Source organism: Leuciscus leuciscus (genome assembly GCF_965113295.1).
Source record: "Leuciscus leuciscus genome assembly, chromosome: 8".
NCBI classification, from domain to species: Eukaryota; Metazoa; Chordata; class Actinopteri; order Cypriniformes; family Leuciscidae; genus Leuciscus; species Leuciscus leuciscus.
In genome coordinates this window covers 41,886,870-41,906,485 of record NC_138732.1, presented here as the reverse complement: position 1 = coordinate 41,906,485, position 19,616 = coordinate 41,886,870, and the positions used below count along the sequence as shown (strand labels likewise).

At 38.3% G+C, this 19,616-nt stretch overlaps 2 protein-coding genes and 1 long non-coding RNA gene across 3 annotated transcripts; 2 read left to right on the top strand and 1 right to left on the bottom strand.

Annotated features, from left to right (window-relative positions):
• Nucleotides 1-7,900: 7,900 nt before the first annotated feature.
• LOC309504818 (PI-actitoxin-Avd5a-like) lies at nt 7,901-8,878 on the bottom strand. The gene is made up of 4 exons (XM_082178112.1): nt 8,800-8,878; nt 8,371-8,396; nt 8,189-8,295; nt 7,901-8,078 (listed from the first exon to the last, which is right to left on the bottom strand). The coding sequence occupies exons 1-4, from the start codon at nt 8,837-8,839 to the stop codon at nt 8,009-8,011; spliced, it is 243 nt and encodes an 80-aa protein (XP_082034238.1). The 5' UTR covers nt 8,840-8,878; the 3' UTR covers nt 7,901-8,008.
• A 4,357-nt stretch (nt 8,879-13,235) lies between these two features.
• Nucleotides 13,236-15,793, top strand: LOC309504745 (uncharacterized protein). Its single transcript, XM_082178015.1, has 2 exons — nt 13,236-13,739; nt 14,372-15,793. Exons 1-2 carry the CDS (start codon nt 13,322-13,324, stop codon nt 15,400-15,402), a joined length of 1,449 nt encoding a protein of 482 aa, XP_082034141.1. The 5' UTR covers nt 13,236-13,321; the 3' UTR covers nt 15,403-15,793.
• A 229-nt stretch (nt 15,794-16,022) lies between these two features.
• Nucleotides 16,023-18,000, top strand: LOC309504746. Its single transcript, XR_014208155.1, has 3 exons — nt 16,023-16,377; nt 16,792-16,962; nt 17,043-18,000. It is a non-coding gene; the product is annotated as an uncharacterized lncRNA (long non-coding RNA).
• The last annotated feature ends 1,616 nt before the right edge of the window (nt 18,001-19,616 follow it).

The following is a 19,616-nucleotide window of genomic DNA, read 5'->3' as shown; positions in this document are numbered from 1 at the left end:
TTCACATTGTTTTGAAGAAAAAACTCTAGGCAACAAGATCCAGTTTTGAAAAGCCTTGTGAACAAATGTTTAGGATACTGTGTGTTATATGGCCTAATTTCAGTGACTTACATTTTTTTTTAAACCATGCATAAATGTTATTTTCTCAAAACCACAAATTTTGATGTATAAAATACAGTCTAATCAGACTTCAGCCATTAATATGTTTTTAAGCAACTGAAAAAGCACAAATGTCAGGGTGTGTCAAAACTTCTTCGGGGCCCCAAAATACCCTTAGGGCCGAGAGGGTTCATCAACTCTTCTTGATGGGCCGCTAGTTTTTGAATAGCCCCACTACTTGAAGCTAAGGCTGGCACATTCTTTTCACCTTCCTCTGACCAGGTAATCGCCGCTTCTATCACATCCTTGAAAGATATACCCCTCTGTTCCTTAATAGTCCTTTTCAAACAAACCCAAAACCAGTTCCTCCAGAACAACTTCTGGTTGAGGTACACAATTGCGGTCCCTTTTCAAAACCCTCTCCAACTTTTCCAGAAGAGCATAAGTATATTCCTTAACCGTCTCTCCTGGTCTCTGAGTGGTTTTGTAAAACTCCCTCAGTAGAGTCTCAACTGGTGTTCTGTCGCCATACGTGTCAAGGAGCACCTCAGATATATTTTCTGGATCATTTTCCGTTTCACCCAGTATCAACTTTACAGTTAGCCTCCCCTTTAAGGTGCTGTTTAAGAAGTTCTTCTTGATCATCCTCGGGTATGTGGGACAAGAGGAAGGTGGATCTCACTTGATCAATCCATTCCTCCACATCGTGTTCCCCTGATATACAGCTGAAATCAGAAAGCTGTCTCTCTCGAGGGATATAAATGGCTGGGGTTACTTTTCTGTGGCAGCTTTTGCTAATGCCAAGGCCTCACGTTGACCTTCTCTGGCTAGTAGCAAAGCTTCACCTTGTTCTTGCCATTTTTTGTTAAGTAAAGCCACTTCTTTCTGTAAATCTTCCATTTTTCAAAGTACTTAGTCCCCACTTACTTACATAACTTACATAACTCATTCACTTTTGACTATTCTTGTGTAAGACTGCAATTGTGTAACTTCTTTCCGTTATGTTATCTGCACATCATAGACACACCTAGACAAAACAAGAACAAGGCCTTGGACACACTTATACACTCGCATATCTGACCTCTCTTACTTGTTATTATATTTCTTACTATGCCATATATGGTATACATGTTTGATTAGTTGTGTGTCAACCAGTGTCGAGGCCACATAAGGGCCAGAGTGGCAATCAAAGGTTTCAGAATGATCTGGAAATTACTGCAAAATAATCATATCTGTTGTGTGTATCATTTTTAACATGTTTTATTACAAATACATATAACATAATGTTTTTATTTTATCTCTATGAATGCTGCGTGCGTCACCGTCCATGATTCACACTGATAATACAGTGTCGTTTGTTTCATTTTTTTATTAATTATTTATTCTACCCTTTCAGTCAACAGTTCTTAAAGGAGCCTTTTTTTCTCAGATTGAAGAACATTTAAAAATTCTAAAGACATTTTTTTTTCCACTATAAAATGTTTTCCACTATGCCTTTTTTTGGAATAGAAAGTTTCCATCAATGTCAATAAAGAACCTTTATTTTTAAGAGTGTAGCGCTATTGTTGACAAGAGAGATCAGGCAAACCAGATTTGTATTTGATAATGACATTAAAAGCACGTCTGAGCTTTCTCAAGAACCAATGATGTTCATTCTCGTGTTACACAGCAAGTCTGAGCTTTCTCAAGAACCAATGATGTTCATTCTCGTGTGTTACACAGCGAGTCTGAGCTTTCTCAAGAACCAATGATGTTCATTCTCGTGTTACGCATCAAGTCTGAGCTTTCTCAAGAACCAATGATGTTCATTCTCGTGTTACGCATCAAGTCTGAGCTTTCTCAAGAACCAATGATGTTCATTCTCGTGTGTTACACAGCGAGTCTGAGCTTTCTCAAGAACCAATGATGTTCATTCTCGTGTTACGCATCAAGTCCGAGCTTTCTCAAGAACCAATGAGGTTCATTCTCGTGTTACGCAGCAAATCTGAGCTTTCTCAAGAACCAATGATGTTCATTCTCATGTGTTACACAGCGAGTCTGAGCTTTCTCAAGAACCAATGAGGTTCATTCTCGTGTTACGCATCAAGTCCGAGCTTTCTCTAGAACCAATGACGTTCATTCTCATGTTACGCAGCAAGTCTGAGCTTTCTCGAGAACAAATGAGGTTCATTCTCGTGTTACGCATCAAGTCAGAGCTTTCTCGAGAACCAATGAGGTTCATTCTCGTGTTACGCAGCAAGTCTGAGCTTTCTCAAGAACCAATGATGTTAATTCTCGTGTTACGCAGCAAGTCTGAGCTTTCCCAATAACCAATGAGGTTCATTCTCGTGTTTTACGCAGCGAGTCTGAGCTTTCTCAAGAACCAATGAGGTTCATTCTCGTGTTACGCATCAAGTCTGAGCTTTCTCAAGAACCAATGAGGTTCATTCTCGTGTTACGCAGCAAGTCTAAGATTTCTCAAGAACCAATGATGTTCATTCTCGTGTTACGCAGCAAATCTGAGCTTTCTCAAGAACCATTGAGGTTCATTCTCGTGTTACGCAGCAAATCTGAGCTTTCTCAAGAACCATTGAGGTTCATTCTCGTGTTACGCAACAAGTCTGAGCTTTCTCAAGAACCAATGATGTTCATTCTCGTGTTACGCATCAAGTCTGAGCTTTCTCAAGAACCAATGAGGTTCATTCTCGTGTTACGTAGCAAGTCTGAGCTTTCTCAAGAACCAATGAGGTTCATTCTCGTGTTACGGAGCACGTCTGAGCTTTCTCAAGAACCAATGAGGTTCATTCTCGTGTGTTACGCAGCGAGTCTGAGCTTTCACAAGAACCAATGAGGTTCATTCTCGTGTTACGCAGAGAGTCTGAGCTTTCTCAAGAACCAATGAGGTTCATTCTCGTGTGTTACGCAGCGAGTCTGAGCTTTCTCAAGAACCAATGAGGTTTATTCTTGTGTGTTACGCAGCGATTCTGAGCTTTCTCAATAACCAATGAGGTTTATTCTTGTGTGTTACGCATCAAGTCTGAGCTTTCTCAAGAACCAATGAGGTTCATTCTCGTGTGTTACGCAGCAAGTCTGAGCTTCCTCAAGAACCAATGAGGTTTATTCTTGTGTGTTACGCAGCGATTCTGAGCTTTCTCAATAACCAATGAGGTTCATTCTCGTGTTACGCAGCGAGTCTGAGCTTCCTCAAGAACCAATGAGGTTTATTCTTGTGTGTTACTCAGCGATTCTGAGCTTTCTCAATAACCAATGAGGTTCATTCTCGTGTTACGCAGCGAGTCTGAGCTTCCTCAAGAACCAATGAGGTTTATTCTTGTGTGTTACGCAGCGATTCTGAGCTTTCTCAATAACCAATGAGGTTCATTCTCGTGTGTTACGCAGCGAGTCTGAGCTTCCTCAAGAACCAATGAGGTTTATTCTTGTGTGTTACGCAGCGATTCTGAGCTTTCTCAATAACCAATGAGGTTCATTCTCGTGTTACGCAGCGAGTCTGAGCTTCCTCAAGAACCAATGAGGTTTATTCTTGTGTGTTACGCAGCGATTCTGAGCTTTCTCAATAACCAATGAGGTTCATTCTCGTGTGTTACGCAGCGAGTCTGAGCTTCCTCAAGAACCAATGAGGTTTATTCTTGTGTGTTACTCAGCGATTCTGAGCTTTCTAAAGCAGGGGTTCTCAAACTTTTTGGGACCAGGGACCCCTTAGAGCGGAGAAAAATGTCCAAGGACCCCCTCATAACAATAACTGTGATTAATATGCTTAAAACTATTTGTACCTTAAATGCCATTGGAATTAATTGCATTGTAATCTTTTTCACCCTAAAAACTTTTTAGAACAGAAACACATTTCAGTTTAAATCATGTTAATACCACTTGTAAACAGTGGGTCTTTTATTCAAATTTTATTTGGACTCAATAGCAATTTTCATTTTTTGGGTGAACCATCCCTTTAAAATAGCATTTAAATTATGTATTGTTACTTTACGTGCATCAACTTTAAAATAATGAACTCATTGCACCTTATATCAATGGCAGAACAATCAACAAATCATAACAGAATTAACACTGTTGCAGAACACATCCTAGTAATCAGTCTGCATCTTATAGTCTCACATTTTTACAGTAACTAGTTTGATGAGCTAACATGAACTAATGAGATGGGTGTGCCTCTCTCTCAGAGCAAATTTTGTTTATTCTTGGAGAGATGGATGACAGGCAGACTCTAAGGTCATTCTCCACATTCAAACGAGCCCTGTACTTAGTTTTCATTGCAGCCAAAGTTGAGAATGATGACTCGCATAGGTAAGTGGTAGGAAAAGGGAGCAATATTCCCATGGCCTTGGCAGTGAGTTCAGGATACTCATGTGAGAGGGTGGGCCAAAAGTCTGCATGAGGCATCTGCTGAAATCGGACTTTCAGTGTCCTATCACAGGATAAGTCCAACAGCTCCTCTTCTGCCTTACCAGTAAGGTCACTTGTTGCATCTGGGGCAAAAGGATCTCGCACCCAGTCCCAGGCATCTGTGTTCACATCTGGGAAGTATGAGCTGAAATGCTTGCTCAGTGCAGTGAGGTGAGAGGTAACTACCTCTCTCACTATAGCAACAGACAGATTGTTTGTGTGGAGAAACTCGGTCAGTTGGGGGAACATGTCTGTAATTCCGTCTTGTATCCTTTTCTTCATGAAGGCAGTGATTTTATCACTGACTTCCAGGATAGATGCATAGCTTCCTTGTATAGAAAGGTTTAGACTGTTGAGCAAGTTGAATACATCGGCAAGATATGCCAGTTTGGCAACACACTCCGGGTCTGAAAAAAACTCTGCAATGTCGGGTTTGTCCGCTCTCATAAATACTGACATCTCACTGCGTAGCTCAAACACGCGCTGCAAAACTTTACCACGTGACAGCCATCGCACTTCTGTGTGATACAGTAGCGTGTCATGCCCTGCGTCCATCTCCCTACAAAGTTGTCCGAACAAGCGTGACTGCAATGCTCTTGACTTCACAAAAGTAACTGCAGTGACAGCTGTGTTCAAAACAGAGTGAAGGTCAGGTCCCATGCTTTTGGATGTGAGCGCCTGCCGATGCAGCATACAGTGCGTAGCCATAATCTTCGGGTTAACAGTCTTTATTCATGCAATAACCCCATTTTTTCGGCCTGTCATCGCCGCCGCACCGTCGGTACAAACGGCAACACATTTTTCCCAGCTTAGTCCCGCTTCTGTCATGAAAGCACATCCAGTATTCTAAATATTTCCTCACCTGTTGCCCTGCCAGGCCTCTCCTCGCAGAACAGAAAATCCTCCAAAATATTCCCTTCCCATGGATAGCGAACCAAAACAATGAACTGAGCCGCACTGGCGATGTCAGCTGAGAGATCTTCAATTCTTCTCCTCACGGTGTCATCAGAGAGAGGTATAGCTTTCAGTTTATTAGCTGCTTCTGTGCCGAGCATAATTTCACATATTTCAACGGCCGCTGGAAGTATGAGTTCTTGTGCAATTGTGTGTGGTTTCTTACTTTTAGCAATCCGTTGAGCCACCAAATAAGAAGACGTTTGTGCTTTCTCTGAAACTGTGGCCAGGTTTACCATCCGTGTTTTCTGTTGGATGTATTCCTGGCTCTTTCGAAGAAAAAAATCTTTAGTTTTGTCCTTATATTGTGGGTGCCTTGTAATAAGATGCCGCTTCAATTTGGCGGGCTTCATAGCTTCATTTGCTAGCACCTGAAGACATACAGTAAAACGCATTTTGGTCTCCCGTCGCTGTTCTCAATAAATCCAAATTGAATATAACTCTCACAGTATTTTCTCAATTTAGACACCGGTAATTTAAAATTAGCTTCAGTCGCGGACTTCTCCATTTTTGTCAGTTAGCAGCAGGAACGTTTCGTTGCGGGAAGAGATCTGTATTCTGAGTGAAGTGATTGACAGATTGTAGCTATATCCTATATATGACACAATCAGAGTTTCTTTTTAATATTTCTGGATTTATGATTTAATACAAATTTATTATCAGAAACGGGGGTAATCAAATGGCATGAAACATTACCAAATTATAATATTTTAAAATGTAATCAAATGAAAATATAATTGGCTAATTTATTTTATTTATTTTATTTTAGCAAACAATGCTGCACGAAAAAGGTTTAGCCTACTGTTAAAATTAAAACATAAAAATTTTTATAAATAAAAATATTTTATTAGGTCTAGCTGTATAATGAAAATGATATAATTATTTTAAATGATTAAAACGATTTTCACAATCACACAATATGTTGTGTGATTGTGTAATTAGTTTTAATATATATTTTTTATTATTACTTTGAGAAGTAGGCTACATTCTACGATGCAATATTACTTTATTTATATAATAATTTCTTAAAGTTAAACCAAACTTTTATTTTGGCGGGTTCTAGTGAATAAAAGTTTTGTATTGTTATTTATTTAGGCCTATTTTTGTATCAAATTAAATGCTGAAACGTTCTCAAAGTGACTCATAGCAGCTGGAGATGACACTCTTGTGTAAAAGCTCATACATTTTTACTCATGTAGGCCTATCAAAGTATGAAAGCCCGTGTCCGCCATAAAACTATAAAAAAGGTAGGCTAATTGGGATTTTTTAATCTCACAATTCTGACTTTAAAGTCACAATTACCTTTTCTTTTCTTTTTTGTATTCAGTGGCGGAAACAGGCTTCCATTACAAATGACATAGGCAAACTACTAAACGTCTTAAAAACAATATTACTTAAAACATTTTAAATAAACTGACGGATAAAAAAAAAGAACGGAAAAATTTAAACCTAGCCTCTTAACTTTGATTTTACAACTAGGCTAGGCTACTGTATATCCGCGATCGCTCGGCCAAGAATTTCCCCGATGGTCTGACTGGATTCCGCGATTCCGTTCATAGTGCTCTAAAATTATTTCGCGGACCCCCTGGCAACGGGTCGCGGACCCGAAGACCCCACTTTGAGAACCACTGTTCTAAAGAACCAATGAGGTTTATTCTCGTGTGTTACGCAGCAAGTCTGAGCTTTCTCAAGAACCAATGAGGTTCATTATCGTGTTACGTAGCACGTCTGAGCTTTCTCCAGGACCATCGAGGCTCATTCTTGTGTGTTACACAGCATGTTTGAGCTTCAGCAAGAACCATTTTGAATGATACCAAACATGTATAGTGTTGAATGATAATTCTTCACATCAAGAGTTTTGGGTAAATTTCAGGTGATCTCCGCATGAGAGAGAGAAGAGATGGGGGAAGAGGAGGTGAAGGGAAGGAGATGTAGATTAAGACGATACTGAGGTGATTGACTCAGTGTTATTGTGTCTTGGGTGGGAATGCTAATTTTGCAGGAGAGAGTTCAAATGTTAATTTCCTTATTTTTCTCAGAGAGTAGTCCTCTCTTAGCCAGATTGCTCTGCATCTTCCAGTTTTTCCAGTCTTACACCAGCGTCTCGGGTCAAAGGCAGTAAAAGACCCTGGACAGATGGCCGGTTCATCACAGGGATGACACACTCACACCTAAAATCTCCAATTCACGTGTCCTGTATGTCTCTGGATTGTGGGGTAAACCCAGAGGAAACCAGCGTCAACATGGAGAAAACATACAAACTCTACGCAGAAAGACTCCTGACACAGCTGGGACTCCAGTCCTGCACAAACCTGATTATACTATACATGTTGCTGATGGTTTTTTTTTTTTGTAATTATTATTTCTTCAGGAATTGTTGTCTTTTTATTTTTGACAAATAAATTCCTATTTGTAAAGATATTTTTGTAAAGATTTGAGGCAGAAAACAGAACAGCTTTAATAGGCAACATTTATTTATGGATTAAACCATTACACATTCAGGTCGTAATGAATGAGACATGAGTAGCTGACTAAAGGTCTGTCAAGCTGTATCATCGTTCTATTCCTTCTTCCATGGTTCATTCCCACATGGGCCTTCATTCTGGATTAAGATTTGAGTGCCTGATTCCCTAAAAAAGAGAGAGATTAAATTGAAGATTAAAGTTTGAAAGTGACCGACTCTAAACTGGTTTTAAACCTACAGTACTTTATTTTAAAATACATGCATTTTTAAACTCACTGGATGGCACCACACAGCGAGCATTCATTGCCGTATGTTATTCCATCGGATCCACACACGGGCGAATACTCCAGTGTGCACATGTTAGACGAGTGCCTGCAATTAGGCTGGTCACATAAAAATAAAACACTTGAGTTATTTGCACTTGGAGAAAAGCAATTCTACAGCCTTTATTTACTCACCTTTCTTGCTCCATCAGATATGGCCACTGTTTGAGTCAAGAAGGAAACACAAGGATTAAAGTTTATCATGATATGGCAAGAGGAAATCAAATAACATACATGCTAACTTCTAGTTTGGCCCATACAATGAAAGTCAATATGGTCTAATGTTTTTTAGTTTTTTACAAAAACAGCACTTTAGTCTTTTTTTTTTTGTGAACTATACATAACTCACACTTAAAAATGTCTGAATGTCACTTTTTCATTTGTCTTACTTTAGCAATGGTGAAATAAGACTCTAAAGAATGTGCAGACTAAACAATCAAACTCTTCATTATGAACCAAATTAGACTGTTGCTGAGTATCAGTGTGTATCGCAGCTCCTCATGTGGCAAATTACCAACATCCTAACATCAGCTGTTTTGTAAATGAAATCATTATATTACTCACCTAGGACGCAGAGAAGGACGATGACTCCTCGTGCAAACATTATTCACAATCTGAGACTCACTGACAATATGATCAGTGATAAAATGATCCGCCTATTTATAGCAATACTGTATATGTCCATGCCACCAATTCATCACACACACACACACACACACACACACACACACACACACACACACACACACACACACACACACACACACACACACACACACACACACACACACACACACACACACACTTTATCTGTCTCGTCCAATCCAAGGCTGTTAATTTTTTATAATTTTTTATGATGCATAAATATCTGCAACATTTGTATGAGGCACTAATAAAATATACAAAATAGGGCCTAAAAGTATAAAAATGTTACCTTAATCATCATAAACCTCAGGGACTCCAGTATTATATGAGCTGATTGTATTTTCTGTTCAGTGAGGTTTGCAGTTTTTAGCCCTGTTGGACATGTGAGAATACTGATACCCGTACAATCCTTACTGAGGGATTTCACCTCAACATTGTCATGACAGTGTGAAAATAAATGTTGGCCTTGGACTTGGATAGCAGTTTTGCATCTTGCCTGACTTTATTATTTGATATTTATATTAGAATTCTTCACATAACTATTGCTAATAATCATATTTAGACATTGGCAGTTTTATAAATAATATTTTGCATAAGAAGAGATGCAGTTGAAACAAGTCTTCAAGTTCAACTCACTATTTCATTATTTCCTAAAATCAACAGCAGTATTTGATGTTCTTCAGTGATTATGAGTCATGAATGATCACCCTGAAGTTTAGCACCTTTGCTAAAGTAGGACAAATGAAAATGAAAAAGTGACATTCAGACATTTTTAAGTGTGATTTAAAGTATAGTTCACAAAAAAATAAAAATAAATAAATAAATAAATAAAGTGTTTCAGACACCGGTTCACGCAGAAACGTTCCCCATAGCGTTCTGACGCAGTGTCTCGTTCCCTCAGGGAATATAGGATACAGTCGTAACCTGAGACGGTTTTTAATGCTGTTGTTGTTTTCTTTTCTTTCTTTTATAAAAAGAAATGATTACTTTTATTCAACAAGAATGCCTTATATTGATCATAAGTGACAGTAAAGAAGACATTTATAATGTTACAAAATCTTTCTATTTCAGATAAATGTTGTTCTTTTGAACTTTCAGATCATCAAAAAATCCTGAAAGAAATTTGTACACAACTGATAATATTGATAATACTGATAATAACAACATTGATAATAATCAGACATTTTTCTTGAGCAGCAAATCATATTAGAATGATTTCTGAAGGATCATGTGACACTGTAGACTTGAGTAATGATGCTGAAAATTCAGCTTTGTTCACAGGAATAAATTGCATTTTAAAATGTATTTAAATATTACATTTAAGATAAATGTTTTCTATTTCACAACATCACTGTTTTTGCTGTATTTTGGATCAAATACATTCAGCATTGGTGAGCAGAAGAGACTTCTTTTGAACTTTTGAATGGTAGTGTTTGTATAAAGTTAAGTAAAGTCTTTGTGTAAAGAAAATGTACAGTCAGATTACTTCTTTTAACTTAAACTTGATTTTGTGAAAACAATACATTCAATTGTAGCATAAGAGTTACTTGACACAGGGACAGGTCACTCTAGGCACCTGATATTGGACCAGTGACTAGGTTCGTTACAGGAGGGTAAGTGATCAAGGCACACAAGGACACAGATAATAGCTGGAAATGACTCAATGTATTTTGTTGGTGCAAAAGTAATAATAAAAAAACAAATGTAATACAACCACAACAACAATAGAAGAAAAATAAATAAAAACAAATGAAATAATTGTTCTTTTCAATCCCTTGTTGTTCTTTTTGGTATCTTTGAGCTCTGTTCGCTATTTAAATAGGTTTATAAATAGCTTTCTTTTCTATTTATTTCTAGGTATTCGACTTATATTTCAGTTGTTTAGTTTCTATTTTGGTTTATAGATATTTAGTTTTACTAACTGTTAGTTTAATAAGAGCTTTTCTTATCTTTAGGTTTTTTATATCTTTATATAAAAGATCATAGAAAATATGAACCCAAATGAAAACAATTGAAATAGGAAAAGTACAATATCACAATAGTTCAATTTGAAACAATTTGAAAACAATTCCACAATTCCAACAATATAACAGTCAATAACTTCTCAGTCTGTGTATAAATGAATGTTTCTTTGTCATCCAAAGTGGAAAAAAATATGTTAGTGTGTGCAAAAGTCTCTTGGTGTAGATGAAAGCTTTGTTTCAACAGTCAATAGTGCAAAATAATCACTTAAGGAAAAGTCAGATCCTACCGACCAGAATATATGCAACAAATTGGATTCCACCTGATCAGTAGAAGCACTAATCCATTGGAACGCACAGGATTTCTCCGTCTGCACTTCTCAAATTCACAGAGGTTCGGTTGGGAGGCTCGCCATCTCGTTGTATGGAGGGTTTGATCTAATTAGGGCTGCAGCTATCGATTCTTTTTGGATAAAAAATGTTTTAGTGTTTTTAAACAACCAAAACAAATAATGCATAACGAAAATGATGTGGCTGTAAAATGATCAAGCATTTGGCTTTTATTTCTCAAAAAAAAAAAAAACAGAGGTATTTATTCCAACTCCAACATTTGGCTCCAAAACTAAGCCTATTTATTGCAATTTTTACCCATTTAGAGTGTTTATAAGTGCCAGACTGCCAGTGCCAACAATTATATAACAATACAGTTGTCAAGTTGTCAATACAAGTCAACTTACTGTAAAACATGTATAACATGTAAAACTATGAATACAAACTTAAATAGTAAAGGCCATTTGGCCTTAGTTTTGTCTTCTTAATACAACATTAAAAAAAGGATTACATTTAACTGCAATTTAACTTCAAATTGCATGCATTGGAGACACCTACAAGGGGAATGTTTTATTGCAAATATGCATTTTGTTAAATAGAAAAAGAACAGCATTTTGTTTTTCACTTAGGCTAAGTATATTAGCACGTTTTGTAGTATTATATTTTTTGTTAATTGAAAATGTTCTATGCTCAATTACTTTGGTAGCCGATTATAATGTCTTCCCCAAAAGTACGAGTGGATTTGGAGAAGCAGGCTGGGGATTTTCATTTTTTGTTGTTGTCTGTAACTATTTGGCAGACGTGACGTACAAACAAGGTCTCGCAAAGACTGAAATACAATATTTGTTCCTCCGTCACGTCCCGGTGTATACAGTGAATGCATGCTGAAATTATTGTTGCGTGGCTACATAAAAGTTTAAGCATGTGATGCATTACCGCAACGGATTGAAGCGCGCGTCCGAGTGAAAGATAGAGCGGTGTGTGCGCGAGCCACATGAGAAAACACTGTATCGCAGCGGCAACGAGCACTTTGATCACTTGATTTAAAAAACACATTTCAGTGACATGATGGGTTTTAACTTCATTCAGGAGATTTTGGGTAACTGCACAACTGACAGATGACTTTGAGCGCACCGCCACCGTGTGTGTGTGTGTGTGTGTAACCATAGCGACAAAACAACCAACTTTCGGACCCTGCACTTAAGCCTATAATTTTGTTTTTAAAAATTGAATTATGTATTTAAAAGTTGCGTTTATCTTTACTCTCCGCCATCGCGCCAACTAAATTCAAAATGTATCACGCGCTATGGTGTGCTTCCTGAACATTGAACAACGGTCCGTATGAAACAGTCAGATCCCTGCGCATATAGTGCGTGTAATAGGAATTTAACGAGGCTTCGAGGCAGAGTTTTTGCCTCGAGGAATTTTTGTAATCGAGTAACTCGAGTAACTCGAAGAATCGTTTCAGCCCTAGATCTAATCACACAAAAAAACCTGACCTGTTTAGCATACAAACAGCGTCTTAAGTTTCAAAAGCATTCACACACCATTTCCTTTAGAACAACACAATATACACACACTACACATTCATCAATCATCTATCAATCTATATGAAAATAGTATTCAAAAACCCTTTTCTCTCATATTCAGCAAGCATATATAAAACATACCAGAATATGTAATTATGCGCAATATAGCATGTAAGTGCTTAATTGGAATATTACAATCACATTTCACACTCCTTCAGAACTATTACAAACATAAAACACTTCAGAACTTCAATAAACAATTATAACATTCAGTTTTCAGTAAGTTGAACAAATATTACTTAGAAACTCACCAAATCCGGGGTTCATATGCTTTTAACCCACATTGGATTTCACAGGGGTTCTCAATCAACAATCATCAGCGGCAATCAACAATCACGTTCTAAAAATAACCCAATATAGTTAAATAATAGGTCTGCAACATATTATACATCATATTATTCGAATATTAGAAAGGATTATTTAGATATTTGCCTCAGATTCATCTTAGCTTTTTTCCTCTCGCGATCAGCAATAGGCCTATTTCACAAAAATGGCCGCTGAGACCGGAAGTAGGGTAAACTCATTTCCGGTGAAAGCGCTAGCAGTAGCAGTCGGAGAACAATGGCGGAGACTAAAAGCAGTCAGACTTGTTGCGCACCTTTATGTTGCAACTCTAAAAAGAAACAACCGTATTTATCGTTCCACAGCTTTCCTTGCGATGATATGTTTAAAAGGCGTTGGATTTGGGCTATACGAAGAGAGGAGGGGCCGACGTTTACAGTCAGGAAAGGCAGCACTTTTTTGTGTTCTAAGCACTTCACGGAGGATGAAGTCCGTGTTAGAGAGTCCGGTCGTAATTATCTTACACCGCAGGCCGTGCCTTCCCGATTTGCTTGGAACAACTGGGGAGAAGTTCAATTACGCCAGACACGGACGGCAAAAAGAGGTGTCTGTTGTGTACAGGAGGAAGCAGAAATGGAGAGTGCTGATGCCGCGCTGCTGGTGCAGGAGCACGATTACGACAGCCGCCCTCCCCCGGGTGAGTGTAACATGTTGTTATCCAATACAATATGTTAGATTAGATTTATAAAATTATTGTAGCATATAGTACAAGTTATGCTAACAGTGCAGCATGTTAGTAAGATGAATGTGTTGTATGTAATTATTTGCAGGGTCTGCTGCGGAGTGCAACCCAATACCACGATTTAAAATATAGCTATTAACTTACTGGTAATTTTATGCTGCCTTTACGTGCTATCGGAAACATCCTAACTTACTTCCCTCTTCTGAAGTCGTGACTATGAGCTCATCGTGTGTTTAATTAATGAGTCATGCAAAATGTGCAGAATTGGGGAACACCCCACCAGGAACACTTATGCACATTGACAGGGAACATACATGAGCAAAGAAAATTCTAGTTATTAATAAATGTGCAAAAATGAAGACCATATGATCAATTGATTAAACGGACCTAAAAAATAAATAAATAATGGTATGTGAGGCTGTTGGGGTGAATAAAGAATTTACATTGATGTTCTAACTGTTCTATAATTGCATAAACATGTAATAGCAATTTACCAAATTAATATGTTTTTTTTTTTTTTTCTCTAATGATAAAGTGTCATGTTTAACACCAAAAAAAATAAGTTTTCTCTTGTTCTCTTTAATTAGGTGCTCTTGATGAGGCACTGGGAAAAATAAAGGAGCTGGAAGAACTGGTGTCAAGGCTTACCATCTCCCGATCTTTGCTGGATAGATGGTGTGTGTCTGATGAAGACTTCAGGTATTTCACAAGGTTCTCATCCAAAAACATATTTATGGTTTTCTGGAGATCTATTGAGCCCTCTGCATCCAAGATCGTGTACTGGTCCAAAGCCAAGAGGATTGGAATTTCCACTGCAGAGAAAGAGGTCGTGAAGCCAAGCCCCCAGCGTAAGATGCAACTCATTGATGAGTTTTTCATGTTTTGCTTGCGGGTCGCTGTCGGCCTTAGAGAGAGAGTTTTAGCTGAGCTATTTGGAGTGAGCACTTCTACTGTGAGTCGCATTATCATCACATGGGCAAACTACTTATACCTTGTGTTGGGATCCATTCAAATATGGATGACCCGTGAACAGGTGACGCGAACAATGCCTGTGAAATTTCAGCAGTACTGCCCAAATGTGAGGGTAATTATTGACTGCACAGAGTTCAGATGTGAGAGCCCAGAGGCAATTACCCTTCACTCTGAAACATTCTCAACCTACAAGAGCCATACCACCTTCAAAGCTTTGATTGGAGTTGCACCCTGTGGTGCAATCACATTTGCATCAAAGTTGTTTACTGGCTCTATATCTGATAAAGAGTTGACAAGGCAGTCAGGAATCTTGAACTTGCTGGAGCCAGGTGATGAGGTTATGGCAGACAAGGGCTTCCTCATTGGAAAGCTATTGGAGGTTGTTGGGGCAAAACTAATCATTCCCCCTTTCAAGCACAGAGACCAGTTCAGCAGAGAGGAAACAGAGAGAACCCAGGCCATAGCCAGACTCCGCATCCTTGTGGAACGCGTAATAAGGCGGGTAAAAGAGTACCACATTTGGGATTGCCCAATTCCTCTCACCTTGGCAGGCACAGTGAATCAGATGTGGTCCTGCTGTTGCATCATGGCAAATTACCAGGGTCCTTTAGATTTTGAAGGTGAGGTACAATACTGGAAAGAGTGAACATGCCAGCCAGGAACATCTTCCAAATTTGGTGACGCTGACACATCGACGATGTGAACACTCTCTCACACACACTCACACACACACACACTCACACTCACACTCACACTCACACTCAAACACACACACACACACACACACACACACACACACACACACACACACACACACACACACACACACACACACACACACACACACACACACACACACACACACTCACACTCACACACACTCACTTACTCCTTTATTTGCTCATTTGTATTGCTGTTCAGTTCATTGCATTTTGATGTTCATGTCATGTTTTTGTTCTCAATATATAATATAACTTTACATATCTGTTGTAAAACCGTGTAATTATCCATGTTATCCACATAAATGAAATTTTGAAATTTGGGTCTTTTATAAAGTGAATTTTACATAAACTGTTTTTATATAAAAACCTATTTAAAAAGGCATTTTTAAATATTTATATATAATATATATCATAGATCCTCCAAAACTGCACAAATATGGAGTAAAAACATTAATAAACAGAATCAAATGACTTTTTGTTAAAAAAAACAAACAAAACTATTATTCTGTTATAAAATTACATGTTGTTGCCTGGGGACTCAGAGTGTTAAGTTCACATGGCTTCAGACTAACATTTGAGGGTAGCAGAGCCACTGAGTTCTACATCAAGTATTTGGTAGCAGTTTGGGGCTGACGATAAAGTACTTAGCTTAATTTGTGGTGTAGATAAAATTAACTTAAATCATTATGAATGATAATTAAATATTAATTCAAACTTGTTTGTATGGTTGTGTGTATGGTCGTGTTGAGGTGAGATTGTGGTGTGTATGGTGTAGGTGTTATGCCACTGAACTACCAGGAAAGTACAGCAGCAGCTCATGCAGCAGCAGGAAGGACGGAGGAGTGACACAAACAGCGAGAGCAGCAGCGGCAGTAAGACATAAAAGACAGCAAGGTAAAGTGAGTAGTAATAAGAATGAATGCAGAGTGAATGACCTTTCCAAGGATCGCCACCTTGACGTGGTGGAAAGGCTTGTGTGTTCCTGATCCCAAGAGTAAGTCATTCTGGTGCTTTTTTCACGGGTTTGGCATGCTCAAGGGTGAGGTTCCAGACTAAGTGCGATCCAAATGGGCAATAACTGACTGAAGGTATATTTTAAATATAATTACTTGATTTTGTTTGTCTTGGTAATTTTATAATAAAATATAGTGTGGCTGTCACATGCTAAATGATCCAATTATCAATTTCTGTCAGGCTTGGATTTTTTTTTTCAGAATAACATTTATCATAAAGTTTAGAAACATACAACATGCAAAACTGTGAATAATATAAACATCTTTGGTTGGTCACTTTCTTGACTATTTTCGCCCTAGCAAAACATGGATGTATGTACCAAAGTAGAATTCATCAGCTTTAGCCTTGATTTCTTGGATCAGCTCATCATCCCTCCATACTCTCTCCACGGTGAAGTCACTCCTTGTATCCGTCACCAGATCACACCAAGCTAAGCCAGTGACCATCAGCTGACCCTGGACTTGCCAGTGGTAGGTGTGTGTTTTTTTAAGTTTTGCTTGACCCCCAATAATATTGGTGTGTGATGCCTCTCCAATGTTGTTCACATCAGGGCACTTAACCTCAACTAGGCCATAGGGAGGTTCTTCGTTTGGGTCCACCACTTTACCATCTGGACTGGCACCGAGGTGTGGAGCATCGGGGTGGATGATGAGACCGCATGGAAGAACATTAACTCCAAACGTCTCAGCATAGCGGCGAAGAACCTCTGGCTCAAGCTCCATTCCTCTACGCATTGCTTTGGTCTGGGGGGCACCTTTAATGATCCGGCCAGCAAGTGTCTTTGCTGTGGACTCTGATCTGACATGAGCAGCTTCATGGAACTTGCTTGCTGTAAGACGGAGGCGACGCATGCTAAACCAGAGTGGGCTTTTGGATTGATCCCTTGTTCCCTCCTCAACGATCCCTGATATCTCAGGGGTCACCTCCAGACTCTGCATATGCAGGAGTTCAGCCCAGCTACCAGGGACAAAATGAAATTGTGGAAGTGTGTATTGTCGAACAGGTAATTGGGGGAATTGTGGAGCATATGGATGAACAAGCACATCCTTTGGCATCACAGCTGGACACTGATAAGACAGCAGTGAACCTTTTGGGACCTCTCCAAATTTAGAGGACACCATGCTTACAGCAGACATTCCATCAATAATTTTGGCTATTAGCGGTTGTGGTCGAAGGGAGATGAGGGATGCTGCTCCAGCAATCATGTCTTTGTCAGGCAAAGGTCCTTAAACAAAAATGTTCATGCTTCAGTGTGTTAATTCTTATCTAATGTGAAGATGTATGTATTAGTATTTGGAGATCACCTCCATATGCTCTGTACAGAGTAGACTGCACACAGCTCCTACCAGAGGCTTTTGGCTTGCGCACTACAAGCTCATCCACCGGTTCAGGAGTGATGCCCTGACAAAACATGTATATATTGCACTTGATTGTAATCTGATTTTTACATCATGCACTTTACATAAATTATTTATTATTAACTCTTGTCAAAATTAAAACTGTTTAGTTGGTTTTTTTTTTGTTGTGTTTTTTGTTACCTGGGTGCGTGGCCTATGCCAGGTCTGCTGCTTGCTTGTGCAAGCAAGGGCAGCTGGAACATTTTTGGTTCCTAATGTACTGTAATGTGCTGTCTGGTAAAGTAGTGCTACCAGGTGGTTGCACAAACTTCTTCCAGCAGCACAAGTACAAGTATAAGCTGCCATTTGAGGTGGATAGTTGGATTCAAGCGTGATCTGAAGAAAGTGATAGAAAGACTCATATATTTCACATCTTCATTTAACCTTTGTGTGTTGTTCATTTAGGGTGTACACTGTTTGTTTTTTTTGGGGGGGGGGTCTCTAGAGACACTAAAATTATGTTTTTGGAACATGATTTTTTTTTTGCGTAATATCACTTACTTTTACTAAATACACATGCTTTTAGTCTAAAATTTGTTTATTATTTATTTGCCTTAATTTCATTATTTTCATGTTTAGATAAAATAGCAAAGTTAAATTAAATTCACTGTAAAGATGTACAATTCTTAGTTTCATTCAAGGTGGTAACATGAAGGTGAGCCATAATCTAGTGTAAGATTGCTGCACTCTCCTGGACTAAATAACATGGACTTTTTAAAAAAAAGCCACTAGATATCACACATACAATCAAAAAACATTGCAATGTATTGTGGGTATAGATATAGTAAGTGTGAGCTTAGTCATCAAGTGTAATGCAATTTTAATGAATGTGTTTGTTTTTTCTTCTAACTATAGCTGCTGTTACTATTGATACTGAGACAAGTAATACATTAGAATTTATCTGGTTATTAGAAAATATACCATTCATCATTAGCTAAATCCAGTATGTATTTACCTCAAGCTGATGTGGTTCCTCACGCTTTCTTAATGACCTATAACATCTGGCCCTAATTACCACTGTCCCTGCAATAATATTTGAGACTGAAGTGTCCAAATACACACATACACACATGGTTAAAACTGATTTTGTTTTATTACACTGCTTTGAAATCATCCATAAAAACCAACAAAAGATAAATTGTAAATTGGCTATCGTAAATATACTACATACCTTGGTAATCAAAAATGAATTGCTCAAAAAAGAATTTGTAACCTTTGTCCAATTTTGATCTTTTCACATCTCCCTGAAAACTGTCAACAAAACGGACAACATCTGATATATGTACTTTTGGCAAATACATGAATGACTGAGAGAAAACACGCTGTTCACAGTCCATTTTAAAAATGAATGGCGATCGAGTGGGCGGTGGCACGACCGGAAGTAGTGTTACCCTACTTCCGGTCACGGTCGCCATTTTGTGAAATAGGCCTATGCGTGTCTCTCGTTGCTTTCGCGTCTCGTCTCAATGACGTCACGCGCAGTCTCTGTCCAGACTGAATATGTTAATTAGGCATTTAGTCATTTTATCAATTTATTATTTTAAACTGCAATGACTTTATTCAGCTTTTTTGTTTAATACTTTCAGTATTTTATTAGAAATATAATTATTTGAAAATTATATTATTTTCTTTCTGTTTCTTAAATAGCTGAATTCTAACCTGTGTTACACAATCATTAAGTTTCCTCACAGTCATTCTCTATAGTTCCCTGTCACATTCCTCATGAT

Bases quoted from the DNA above. Each gene is read 5' to 3' on its own strand.
- LOC309504818 (XM_082178112.1), bottom strand. From the start codon at position 8,839: ATGTTTGCACGAGGAGTCATCGTCCTTCTCTGCGTCCTAG. The intron at 8,397-8,799 runs GTGAGTAATATA...TGACTCAAACAG, and splicing joins CGTCCTTCTCTGCGTCCTAG to TGGCCATATCTGATGGAGCA. The intron at 8,079-8,188 runs GTGAGTTTAAAA...TCTCTTTTTTAG, and splicing joins TCGCTGTGTGGTGCCATCCA to GGAATCAGGCACTCAAATCT.
- LOC309504745 (XM_082178015.1), top strand. From the start codon at position 13,322: ATGGCGGAGACTAAAAGCAGTCAGACTTGTTGCGCACCTTTATGTTGC. The intron at 13,740-14,371 runs GTGAGTGTAACA...CTCTTTAATTAG, and splicing joins CGACAGCCGCCCTCCCCCGG to GTGCTCTTGATGAGGCACTG.